This window comes from Bombyx mori, chromosome 26, assembly GCF_030269925.1.
Source record: "Bombyx mori chromosome 26, ASM3026992v2".
NCBI lineage: Eukaryota > Metazoa > Arthropoda > Insecta > Lepidoptera > Bombycidae > Bombyx > Bombyx mori.
Window position 1 is genome coordinate 4,180,030 of NC_085132.1, and position 14,510 is coordinate 4,194,539.

General features: G+C 35.9%; 1 protein-coding gene across 4 annotated transcripts; it reads right to left on the minus strand.

Moving 5' to 3' along the window:
- Positions 1–933: 933 nt before the first annotated feature.
- Positions 934–10,803, minus strand: Tal-like (tarsal-less). 4 transcript variants are annotated; one of them, NM_001099847.1, is given in 2 exon segments: positions 934–2,055; positions 10,297–10,803. In NM_001099847.1, a coding segment is annotated over 1 exon segment (39 nt). In that variant the 5' UTR covers positions 10,728–10,803; the 3' UTR covers positions 934–2,055; positions 10,297–10,688.
- Between the last annotated feature and the right edge of the window lie 3,707 nt (positions 10,804–14,510).

Sequence of the window (14,510 nt, forward strand, 5' to 3'; positions counted from 1 at the left end):
CATAGGGGAAAAAAGCTATAAAATTGTTGTTGTTGAAGCTTTTGGGAAATTTTCAAATTGTAATTAGTTCTAATATAATTAAGACTACTTTTACTGTTTGAGCTCGCGTTTTTAATGTTCATTATAATAAATATTTGGAACGTTTAGATTCCTTTACAACATTTTTGTGGTCGCAGAAGGGCAGTTAAGTCTGTGTGTGACACGCGAATATCCAAGAAAATACTAGATGATATTCTAGAAGAAATTTTATTCAAATAACTAGCTAACCCGGCAGACTCCGTAGTGCCTCAATTGATAAATTAAAGACCTAAACTTTTGTATAAAATAAACTTAAAACAAACAAAAGGAATCCATCCGTTCGACGGGGGGGGGGGGGGGGGGACATCAAAGGAAAAACAAAAATGTTATTTTTATTTAATTCCGAGCATTTGACATATTTATATACCTTTTAAACCTTCTCTGGACTTCCACAAATTATTCAAGACCAAAATTAGCCAAATCGGTCCGTCCAGCCGTTCTCGGGTTTTAGCGAGACTAACGAGCAGCAATACATTTTTATATAAATAGATTTAAAAAAAAATTGTCATAAATTTTCTGCAAAAAGATTCGGCCTTATGTTTTTTTTTTAGCTTACGATAAGAGTACTTGATAAAATTAACTCCATTACTTACCGTGTACAAAATTATCTTTGTAGATTTTTTTTAAATGTTTTTGTGCTTTTTTATCTGTGTTCGTGCATCGTTAATCTGATGGAGGAGTTTTGGTTTGCGCTGGCGTCAAAGTTTCTTGTACATAGCATCAACATACAGTGAGGTTACCAGAGACCTTTTAAGATATAAGTGAATATCAAGTACAGATACAGACACAGCATGTTAAGGCAATGCTCAAATTGTGCTTATTAAACATTGAGAAATAATTGAAAGAATTCAGATATTATATAAACATTTATTTATCCCTTAAGAATATACCGAAATACACGTGAATAATATAACTATTTAATTAGAATTTAGTAAAGGGTGGGTGCTTTTCCAGACCTTGTTATTTATAAAGGGTAGAAAAGGTTTGATCCTCATTTTTTCTTAGTAATTTTCCTTTCAGTCTTTGTAGGGCAACACTGAAGTATAAAACTTAAAAAACTAAGACTTAAATTAATTATCGTTACACAAACATTCGTTGTTAAAAATATTTTAAAAAGTACATAGTAAATTATAATTAATATTTAAGTATTTTAAAATCTAGGTTACAAATCGTCATGTTTTTATTTTTATTTAGAAATAGAAATGCAGTTAAAAATTATCGCAGTCTTATCTACACCATAAAATATGATTCTTAAAAAATAAACATTAAATGAATAATAAAATACGAACTGAAGCATGTTCAAGCATTGCGTTTATATACATTTAACAAGCGGAAAACCTTAGATTGGTAACTCGAATAATGAAGAGAAGCCAAAAAATAAAGTAAAATATTACGTATGTACTTGTTTGGATTATTTTTGAAGGTTCCTTTTTAAAATATACAGACGGATTCAAGAAAACCATTCAAAAACACCATTGCCTCTGTTTGCTTGTCACATATTATTTTCCTTAGCCTAAAATGACGCGACTTATTCAATTGACAGATGTACAATTTTGACATTGACGTTCCAAAAATAATAGAGTATTTTCGTATCAAAATTATGAATTGTGGACCCACTATAAAATCTGCAGTATACTTTAGTACTTTTTGGGAAAACGTAAAATTTATTCGAACTCATTCAATTTGTATCTGATAAGCAAAATATAATCAAATTGTAATTGATAAATAACATGTTTTTTAGATATTTCGGACGGCCACGTCATAATAACATTATTTTAATATTAAAAATAATAATTTATGATTACAATAAACAAATGCAATTAAAGATATGCGAATATCGAGATATTAATGTCAGTCATTACACAACTTACAAACTAATGAGTATTGATTAAAATTTACGGAAAAAATAATCTGTTGTAGTTGCCAAAATTCGATCATTGTTGGTCGAAGTGTTGCGTATCTGGAATCAGCATTCATCTGAAAAAATAGAAAAAATCAACTTTAATACCTTTTAGGCAGATTCTTGGAAACAGAGGAGATTCTATTAAAATATGTTCGTTTTTTTATAAAGTTTCTAAATTTGAAATAATATATTTATTTTCATAATAACAGTTCTCAAATAAATAAATAAACAAATAAATGTTGTAGCGTAAGTGAATTACAAAGACCATGAACTGTTAAAACGTTTGATAGTTAGATGTGTTATTTTCATCAATGAAATCGGTTACGACGTTATCTTTATGAATAAATTATCGTAATAATACAATGGTGTAATGAATTATTGTTTTTCTATGCGTTACTCATAAATTACAAGCACATCCTCGAGCACTATTGACACAGTGCCAGGCTGTTTGCATAAAACACGATGAAAGATAATACCGCGTTTTAAACTCGTTTGGTTTTTAATAACCCTTCGCACATGTCGTCAGGTGGCTAGTCCTTTGCATAAATGTTTTTTTTTTGTGACAATGCAGCGTGTAACGTTGTTAACTGCGTAGTCGAATGTGTGAGGCCTATTAAGAGCTATAATTGAGTCGACTATTATCAAAGCCGGCAATGTGACTTTTCGACAATTATTGGTAAATCAGAAAAACGAGTTATTGACTTTGTATTCCATTGGCAGTCACAAAACTCTTCTGAACGAAATCTTAGATAAGGAACAGGTTAAGTATTAACCTTTATTTAATGCAGGTTTTGAACCGTATTTTTTGAAGGAGACGATTATATTCAAATCAATCTGTATTGACATATCAATAACATTTTTTTGTCCAAATGCACAGATTGCCACCTTTGATAATAGAAGACTCAATTATTGTTTAGTTTTAACGCGGTATCCAAAACACAATAGATGATTTTGATAAGTCTGTAAAACTTATATGTGTGAAATCAAATCCGGGGTTTTAATGCGCAACCGTTGAAACACGAAATATTAAGGCGGCTTCTTTATTGGTAACGTCAAATAATGCACAGAATAATATTCATAAAACATTACTAGCACAAGGGATACCGACCACCAAGAATTAAGAGCTGCAAGAAACCATTGCCTACAAACATTTCAAGGACAATTAGGTGTTTTTTTTTCGCAAATACGTTTTTTAACAAATGCAGCTAATGTTGCAAAAAAGTATTCTTTTATGATTGAATAATACGCTTCGTTTGCGCAATGTGATTGTAGACAACTCAAGTTCTTTTGTCTATAAATGTTTTAAAGGTAGTTTTTTTTTAACTCCACAGAACCCATAAATACCCCCAATATTGAAAAAAGGGCAGGTTTATGGATACCGCTTTTAACATGCAATTCTTAAAAATATAGTGTGTGGAGCTTTTTACATACATTTGAAATGGGAATTAAATTTCTGTGAGTTATTTCTTATCGTGGTAGCCTGGGTTCGGATCTAACACTTACCATAATGACACAATTTTTGAAAATTCTATATTTCTCGTTTTATTTTAATAGTAGACTAATTACAACAATCTTTCGTAAACTATTTAGTTGTTTCTCTTATAATTCTAGCATCAATGTCATTATTTTATTCTTGATAATGTTTGCTATTGTTCATACTGTTTACCATTCCTTTTCCCGGTTTCCCAGGTGACATTATTGCAAATATTGTGTTTTTTTTAAATGCACCAAGTAAATTCATGACATTAAAATTTGTACCGTGTTATACACCTTCCCTAGTGGTCATCCTTGGTCAGTACTAGCCTGCCTGCACCTGTTTTTGTTTAATTTACAGATGATATGTTGTTTTAAATGTAATGTATTATGTATGTGGATAAATAATGTAAATGCGTATTCTTAGTATGAGATCTTTATTATATTATTTACATTTATAATTTACTATAAAATGAATTAAGTTCATACTAGTTGATCATAGATGGCGCTAGGTGTTCAGTAATATGTAATAATACCCTGTTTAAAAAGCATATTAAAAAAGATGCTCACATCTCCATGTGACCCCACTCAGACTATCATCAATGATTCTATCTAATCAATGGAAGCTGTATGGTGTTACACCTGATCATCTTGACTGTCTGAGTCGTCAACTAGAACACCGTGTACTAGGCTGACATAACTATGGTGGAGGTGTTATTTTACATCTTACAACGTGGTTAACTTTCAGGCAGTTATGTGGTCTTAGTAACAATGTAAGTTTTATGAAAAGATTTACAAGTTTTCAACCAGTGTTGAGTAGTTTGTATTGGTGAGCGAGATAGAGAGAAACTAATTTCTGAAGGGGGTACAATAAAAAAATGTTACTTAATAATTTAGTCCGGCGTCTGCGTATTATTAAATGCATGCTATTTATATCAGAGCGTGCTGTAATAATAACATGTCAATTTTCAAGCATCACCACACTAGGGACTGGTGTTTTCTGTTGTAAATCACTTCAGATGGATGAGAAGAACACGGAAGTTGGAAATAATGTGTTCCTTTATTGGGAAGATCAAGAAAAGCGAGTTATATTCAGCTTATTACGGGAAGACGAGGTACTAGGCTCGCAGAGATCACAAGAGGCCAACTTGTGACGTACAACTACCTGATATCAGTGTCGCTGCTCGCAGTACACACACAAATATGTATTATAATGTATGTAGGCTCGTTTGAAAGTGTGCGTGAGCGCGTGTAGGCGTGTCACACCAAGCGATTTCTAATTTAGACGCATTCATTGATTTTAGTCTTGCATTTAGTTTTCTAAATTTAGCTACATAATAATATGTAGTATAAGTTTATTTACGAAAGCACTATTATTACTCACGATCATTAAAAGTTTGACTCGCGTTTGATAAGTCTTGTTAATGGCAACTGTATCAAATCGTTAGAAAAGTATTTATTGACCAAGTAAAGTGCGCATGCGCGGAAACGTAAATGTACTTTTTCTAATTATAAGGTTGACGCTCTCTTGTTCACACGGGGGCAACCCTCACTCGTTCATGTTACTCGACTCTCAGAATTGCCTATGCGGAAACACAACTTTGCTATTAACACGCGTTCCTTTATGAGATACTGCCACTTATGCACGTACATACAAGCGAAGTGCTGTGTAGGGAAACGTTTTCACTACACACAGACGTCAAAAACATAACATATAATATTGAAATGAGAGCATGCGCTATACACTAACGTGATTCTACGTTTGTGTACGATTTTCCATGTGAAAGTTGGTTTGTGTGTAAACTCAAAATTCCTTGGTGAGCAATTCTTATGTTTCAGGTACTAGGAGGACATGAACGCCCAAGAAGTGTTTCTTGAGTTACACGTGGTTTTCCGCGTCTTGTTTGAATGTGTGCGTTATCTTTTGCGTGCTGTTATCGTTTACACGGACCTGCCTTCTTATATTGTACGCGTTTGTGAAATGATTTTGGGCGGTGTCATTGGCAATTAGGCGATATGATAAGGTAGATGCACCGCGAGAGTTGATTGAACGCTTGCCGTCTCATCGTCTCCTAGTATATTGACACTCAATGCGGCGTGTCAATGACTTTGATAGATGACGAATTAGACGTCGTCCAGTCTGAAAAAGATGTAGCTTTCAGGAAATGAAAAGGTTATATTTTCAAATCATCTCTTGAAATTTGACGAACTCAGTTTTTAATAAATTAAATCCTATGTGTACTTAGAATCACATTGGAACTGAATTTCTTTATGTTTTTCAGTTTTTATGCACAATTTTCATGTTAATTATGATGTCTCCACATTGATTTAACATCTGTTTACATTAAGGAAGCGTCGTCCAAGGCAGTCGCAACAAAAACGCGCTAAATGAGAATAACACAAAGTGTCTTGATTTCAAATTGAATTTGAAAGGATTCAGGGTCGTTTTGTGACAATGAATCGCATTTTAATTGTTACTATTACTCTCACGTAATTAAGGCCATTACAGCGTTTGTTTATCTGTTGTTGTTATTTTTTTGTGTTTATCGCAATTAAATAGCCAGAACATTGTGTCTGTGGATATTAATTAATGACAACGGTTCAATAATTTCAAATGATAGCAATGCAATGAAGGCAATCATTGCAAATATTATCTTTGTCAATTATGTTTGGTAAAGGATAAAATTATAACTCTAATAATTAACTAACTATAAACTAAATACAATAAGTTAATGCACTAAATAAAAAAAAATATCTACTCTATGTCTTCTCTTGTCTGTCGTTCTATCTAATCGATTGAGGATTTATCTATGGTTGGACACAACAGAGCCTATTTTTTTTATTATTGCTTAGATGGTTGGACGAGCTCACAGCCCACCCGGTGTTAAGTGGTTACTGGAGCCCATAGACATCTACAACGTAAATGCGCCACCCACCTTGAGATATAAGTTGTAAGGTCTCAGTATATTTGTCTCAGTATGTGAGTGATATTGGTTTTTTCGAACAATTGTCACATCAGAATTACGATCAAAATGTCTACCTACTTCTTAGTGAAATAAAATTTATGAACCAATTTAAATGATGCATTTGAAATAATTGGAAACGCTATACGCTATTAATTTATTTCATAAAGCTAAACTGCTATCTATACACAATGGTCACTGATATTCAAGGCACGTATTTCGATTTCATTCTATCCTACTGTAATAAGCATTATTTTTCATTAGTTTATTACTGGTGGTAGGACCTCTTGTGAGTCTGCGCGGGTACGTACTACCACCCTGCCTATTTCTGCCGTGAAGCAGTAATGCGTTTCGGTTTGAAAGGGTGGGGCAGCCGTTGTAACTATACTTGAGACCTTAGAACTTATATTTCAAAGGTGGGTGGCGCATTTACTTTGTGGATGTCTATGGGCTCCAGGTAACCACTTAACACCAGGTGGGCTGTGAGCTCGTCCATCCATCAAAGCAATAAATAAAAAAAAACATCGACGCGTAAATGTATTTTTTTTTTACTCAATAATTTCGTCGTTTAATTAAACGCATTACCAATTCTTTCAACCTTTAAGAATATGCGCAATATCGAGTAGGTACATTTGTTGTTGTTTCGTAAATATTGTGTCAACGGTTTTACAGTACCTGACGCAACTCCATCTGACCGTGGCATTCCACATACTGATAAACGTATTAAAAAAAAAAAAACAAAAATAATAATTGTGAAATTGTATCGATTCGAATTCCAAAAAAAATAAAAGCTTTCATAATATAAAAGCATTGACGTAATCGGCACGATATGAAAACCCTCTTGTCGCTGCCGGGAATTACATACCCCCGATCCTGTAGACCGAATGGTAAACAGTCGACGTCGCCCTAAACACGTCATTACGGATCCTCCCGATCCATTAACGGTGCTTTTAGGTACCTCAAGCACCGGTCACCGTCTTCGCTGAACCCGTCGCTTGCGACGAGGGCCTCGACAAGTGAGTTAACCCATAGACACAGCCCACTGAGTTTCTCGCCGGATCTTCTCAGTGGGTCGCGTTTCCGATCCGGTGGTAGATTCTGCGAAGCACTGCTCTTGCTAGGGCTAGTGTTAACAAATTCTCTCAGGTTGAACCCATTAGCTCACCTACACGTCATGGAGAAGCGAAATAGCCTCTCAAGGCTATCAGCATAGGTAGGAAAAAAAAAATCGACGGAAAACGTGTATAAGATTAAAATACACAATATCTTAAAATACACACGTAATGTCAATTAAAAAATTGGAATTTGTCGTAAAAAAGCTGCGGTAAATTAATCATTGAATGCATAATTGTATAATGAAAACGTTGAAATGAAATTTTTGTGAAAAAAAAAGGGTTAACGATATGAAATTAATTATTTTTATAATGCCTCATGCATTTTCAGTAGTAATCGATTATAAGATTGAAACTATTCTTTTTTTTTAGTGCATGGGTGGACGAGCTCACAGCACACCTGGTGTTAAGTGGTTACTGGAGCCCATAGACATTTACAACGTAAATGCGCCACCCACCTTGAGATTTAAGTTCTAAGGTCTCAAGTATAGTTACAACGGCTGCCCCACCCTTCAAACCGAAACGCATTACTGCTTCACGCCAGAAATAGGCAGGGCGGTGGTACCTACCCGTGCGGACTCACAAGAGGTCCTACCACCGGTAATTACGCAAATTATAATTTTGCGGGTTTTATTTTTATTACACTATGTTATTTCTTCACCGTGGATTGAAACATTTGTTTCAATTTGTTTGTTGATGTATTCAACATCAACTTTTTATACTAAACCGAGTTAATAGTACGAGCAGCAATTAGGTTTTTGTGAAATCGATTTATTTTATTTACGATGGCAGTGGACATGCATGCACTCTAATAGATGTTATGTGGATATCCAAATCGTTTGTAGAAATTTACTTATTCGATAGATACTTTCATACAGCCACTGATACTTCATTCATTTAAACCATTATTTCATTTAGACCATTATAATGCGACCCATATTGAAATCAGTTCACATAATATGATAGTGTGAAGATTCGATGTGACGAACAAAATAGACTGACTTCATTGAAATAACATAAATACATTTAATAATAAAGTATGAAACTTAAAAACGAGAGTGTGTATTAAGGTTTAAATGAAGACTTCAATTCATTTAGCGATTAAAAAAGTTTAAGGCCTTAAGAAGAGTTAAACAAAATGCCTCTTTTGCCATGCGATTGTTTGTACAAGACGCGTCATTTGGTGTCCACGTCGGCGCATGCCCGTTTTTATGGCCTCTAAATGCCCTTAAAAAGAAATAAAATAGCTTTGTCGGGTTCAAGTTTTATCAAAATCAAAATACAGCACATTAAGTTACGACACGGGCCCGCTCTGGCTATATAAAGCTACCAAAAAAGCGCGTTGGAGTCTAAATGGACCAACAAAGGAAGAACTCGACGTGCTAAGCATAAAATTATGTGCAAAAAATATGGCGGACTAGGGAGGTAGTGACCTATGATGACGCAATGCCGAAAACAGGCCACATTGCAGCCGGTGGAGTCTCTCTGCCGAGCCGCGGGGTCAAGGAGGTTCATCGCGAAATTATTGCTCAATCTCACGTGTGCCAAACAAAATATCACGTACAACTAACTAATACATCGCTCGTGACAAATGATGAACAATCTTTCAATCACAAGCCGGGTTGCGCAAGCGCCACAGACTTCCGTGTTCAATTTTCGATTTTAAATTTGACAGTATAGCGCAGTGTTGCAATGTTGCAAAATTAAAATGCATCTACTCTATTTTTTTATTACTCACTAAACTGATTCATGTTTTAAAATCAAGTTTTTTTTTTAATATGTCGCCGAGGAGCGCCGTGGAATCGCGTCCGCATCTATTTTGAACTCCCGATCGGACGTTCGCCCGGTTGATGAACTGGAATAATTCGGCAAACACGGACACATTACGTGCTTGTTAATTCTTTAAGATATTTCGAGTCGAGCCCACCTCGGTCGACGATAAAACTTGTCTCATCAGCTTCATTAAAATATGCGACACTAAATCGTATCATACATTACTAAATCTTAACATTAATTAACATTGATTAGACTAGTTATTGCTAAAGTAAATATAGCACGATCGATTGGAAATTTATAATAGTTATTCAATAGTGCACAATTTGAAAAGTGAATTGTTTTATTGATTGCGAGTGTGACACAATAATATTAATTAATTACGGCAATGTGTATGTACACGGTGTGTAAGTGAGCGCGGTTTTGTGTTTACGCGAAACTTCACGCGGACATGTAAACGTTAATTGCGTTCGTGTGGGTGCGTCTGTTTCTCCGTGTGGGTGTATACTCTCTGTGTGTGTACGTGGAAGCGCGCGATGAAATAAAATATGTCCGGTCAACGAACTCGCGGTCGGTGCCATAAAAATCGCGATACTGGCCGAAATTCGAGCAGAAATCTTACGCGGGCCTTTACGGGGATTTTAAATAAAATAGACATTACCAGTACCGTCTCGGTTCGTTCTATTCTGACTACGAATGTGCCTTCGCATTCTAAAATGTCCGAATATGGCATTCGGGGAAATAGGAAGGATTACATCTGTGCAATGAACTTTTAACGTGTGGCGTGCAACAGTGGAGTCCGTCACGGCGACAGCTGCCCGCTTCTTTGTCTCGCTGATTTAATCCCTGAATTTTGGAATATTTTACAAAACAAAAATAAAACACGAAAATGTCCGTCGACGTGTCTCCCGAATGGAATTTAAATTCGAATATGGAACGAGCTGCGCGACGTCAACGGGCAGTTTCGAAAAGTAGCAGAAAAAAAAAAACTTACATTTAAATGTGACTAAGGAGGTTGTCTCAAGATAATCGAAGTATTTCTATACATTTCCGGATGGCGCTTAGCAATCAGCTGATTTCCATGCAATGACCTTGTCACGTCCCTCCGTGTTCATATTTACAGGCGCGGTTGTTGTCGATCAGCAAAGCGGGAAGTCTGTGTGAAACCTTCTCTTTCTGCACGAAGACGTTTCCGCCGGACTCGAGCCAGTGCAGATCCTCCTCCGGCCGCAGCACATGTTGACATCAGTACACTTCGGTGGGGTCCAGGCCGGTCATGGTTGCTTTAATACTGACCGGTGGGATCCAACACTTTGAGCATTTCTAATAAGAAGGGGTAAAGTCTTGTTCAGTACTGGCCGGTGGGGTCCAGAGTAAGCTCCATGGTTAATAGAGACCGGTCGGGTCCAGGGTGACAATATCCATGACAGCACAGACAACACAAGATCGTAACACGTTCCGCGGCGAGATTTAGGCACAGCCGACCGAGCACTTGTACGCGTTGTGAGGCAATGAGAGGAGCGCCGCCGGCGCAGGCTTATATTAGAAACGGCCTCCGGGAGCGCCATCTCGCGCCGAGCGGACCTAACTAGTGAAATGCGTTTTCCGACGCTGCCACTGACCGGCCCAAATGAACTACATACGGTTAGAAATGCAACAGCGTTGGATCGCTAGCATCGTTTATCGGTATTATATCACCGCTTCCTTGATAATGCAATCATTTAAACCAGATGTTTTCTTCATAATATGTAACCATATTCGTCGTTTGAAATTTAATCATTAAGAACCATTGATATATATATAACGTATAACGTATATCTATAAAATAACACTTAGATTAGGTTGTTTTCTTATAATTTCATTCACAATAAATGCTCTTTTCTATTAAACCTTGAACATAAATATGCTGGAGGCTTTGCTTCCTGAGACAGATTTATGAAACTAGAATTCCTCGTTGGACCAGGGCGCAGAGGTTCACATGATATATAGACTGCTACATTATGTATGGGCCTACAATATGTTGGCTTGACGGTAACCGTTACCACGACTCAATCGCGTTTTCTGACCGTTCTCTGTCTCCTGTTATCTCACTTTGTAATAATTTAAATATAAATTCAAGTTTTAATGAGAATTATATGACAAAAAGCTATCATTTAAATACGATTACATAATTAAACATACGATTTATTAATAATAAAATAATGCATGTATTTAAATAATTAACATATTCATCGCATTTTCTTCGGTTTCTTTCGGTACATTTCATTAAAATTATAAAATCAAAAATATTTTTATAGTAAATTAGCAAAATATGCAAATATTGATAAATGAAATTCTCATTCGTCTGTGAGTATGAAAATTGTAAAGCAAATCCGAAACGTCAGATTAAAAAAAGCGAATCATATGGATACCACATCCAATCAATAGAAGTTTTATTTGTACTATTTATCTGTGTTGCAAACGCCAACATCCATATCGTCTGAATCATTAGATAGATTCGGAAAAGTTTTAAGGCGTTAAGAAAATCTTAAGCTAACACAATCAACTAGTTAGTAAGCAGTGTGTAATTAATAGGATATTAATAGCCAGTGCACAAGAAAACTCATAAACATAACCTTATTCCGCGCCCTTTTTTTTTTGTTCCTACCTATGCTGATAGCCTTGAGAGGCTATTTCAGCTTCGCCCTAACGTTTGTAGGTGAGCTCACGGGGCTCAAACCTGACGACGATGCTAACACGAACGCTAGCAAGAGCCGTGCTTCGCAGAATCTACCACCGGATCGGAAACGCGACCCACTGAGAAGATCCGGCGAGAAACTCAGTGGGCTGTGTCTGAGAGTTAATTTACTCGTCGAGCCCTTCGTCGCAAGCGACGGGTTCGACGAGAACGGTGACCGGTGCTTAAAGTACCTAAAAACACCGTTAGTGGATCGGGAGGATCCACCGCGTCCATTGAGGGACTTGAACATTCTGGCGGAAGTTTGAAGACAACCATTTGAATCTTAACTCTGACCTACATCCTCGCCATTTTCCCGCCAATATCACCGAAATGGACACACCCAGTCGAACGAATAAAGCCAATATTTCTCAAGATTTAACAAGTTATAAAAACAAACAAACAAACCATTTAGACTACTGCTCAACGGTATTTTGAAAATAAAATATATTTAACTATCGAAATTGCATAATTTTTTCTAACGAGTTAGTTAAATAAATAATCCTGCATATATTATGTCGAAATGCTCACACGATTGAAACAGTGTGTTCAGTTTCACTTATACGATATTATAAATAGTGCAGAGCGATAATATAGTATATCATTCTTGATATACTTACGTATTTAATAAAACTAGTGATCGGTAGTCGAAATTCGACTATAATTAATTGTATAAATATGTAGTAATTGACTATAATTAATTTAATAAGTTTAAAAACTATAATTATAAAAATAACTAAAAGGTGACAATAATATTTGTATAGCCATATTATGTGAATGCGATCTTTTATTTACCTTTGAAGGCTAACCTACATTAAGTGGTCACAATTGATCATGGACGTCAACAATTGGACAATAATTGGATATATAACATTTTTTACTAGTGGTAGGACCTCTTGTGAGTCCGCACGGGTAGGTACCACCACCCCGCCTATTTCTGCCGTGAAGCAGCAATGCGTTTCGGTTTGAAAGGTGGGGCAGCCGTTGTAACTATACTTGAGACCTTAGAACTTATATCTTAAGGTGGGTGGCGCATTTACGTTGTAGATGTCTATGGGCTCCAGTAACCACTTAACACCAGGTAGGGCTGTGAGCTCGTCCACACATCTAAGCAATACAGCATAAAACTAAGCTGATTATATGATTTTGTTTCTTTAATTTTTTAAGTCAACGATGAAGGCTAAATGTTGCAATGCACGGAAATTATTAATGGACACAAATTTGCAAATGAATTCATCATTGGTTCTCTATAAATTTTAATGAATTATTTAATTTGATTCTCGTGTAGAGTTAGATGTATAGCTTGAGAGAGATTGCGTTATTTTGCCTCTTTGATAAACGCAGTTGCGCGAGATAATTTAGGTCATTATTAGTTAAGGATAATGAGACCGCTTTTAGCAAATCATTTTTCAATTAATGGCAGAATTTATGTGTGGGTAATATTTAAGGTGCTTTACTAAAATATTGTTATGCAAATCTGAACTATATTGTACATGTACTCTACGCGCATTTTAGCAAGTTTGTTTAAAACTAGACTGGAGCTATAGACACTACAAAGATTGAATCTGTCCATTACTAGATATGGCCTACCTCAGTATGTATTGATTTTGGTACTTCCAGCCGATTCGATATTTTCGTCACGTCATTTCGGATTCTCCCAATACACTAACAGTGATTTTAGGTACTTCAAGCACCAGCCACCGTTCTCGTCGAACCCGTCGCTTGCGACGATGGGCTCGACGAGTAAATTAACCCGCAGACTGAGTTTCTCGCCGGATCTTCTCAGTGGGTCGCGTTTCCGATCCGATGGTAGATTCTGCGAAGCACGGCTCTTGCTAGGGTTCGTGTTAGTAACGTCGTCAGGTTTGAGCCTCGTGAGCTCATCTACATGTTAGGGTAAAGCTGAAATAGCCTCTCAAGGCTATCGGCATAGGTAGGGAAAAAAATCTTAGTTCTCAATATTTTAAATATTTTGTATCCAAAAATTAAGTTGTTTAGTGGCATAAAAGATTCTTTTAAATAATCGGTCAACGAATGGCCGGTTGTCTGCGAATCAAAATGATTTATAGTTGTAATTACATAATTAGCATCAAACATAGAAGGAGACTTTTTTCTGAATAGTGAGTCATGGAAGATTTCAACACGTAAACTACTTACATGCTTGTGATTAGTTTTCTTTAAGTGTCTTTAAAATTATACTCTATTCCAATTACGAAATCCCATGAGACACATGTTATTATGATGTTATTTTGTGTGTGTGTGTGTGTTTTTTGTGTGTGTGTGTGTGTGTGTGTGTGTGTGTGTGTGTGAATTAATTGTATAATGAAAATTTAAAAATTGAATATTTAAAAAAAAAAACGAATATTTATTAAATAATAATCTAATGTGTAAAAAAAAGACATGCCCGCTGAGTTTCTTGCCAGTTCTTCTCAGGACGGAGGCTAGTTTTTGTGAATTAGCGGTAGTTCTTTTTGACGTTCAACAAGTATATA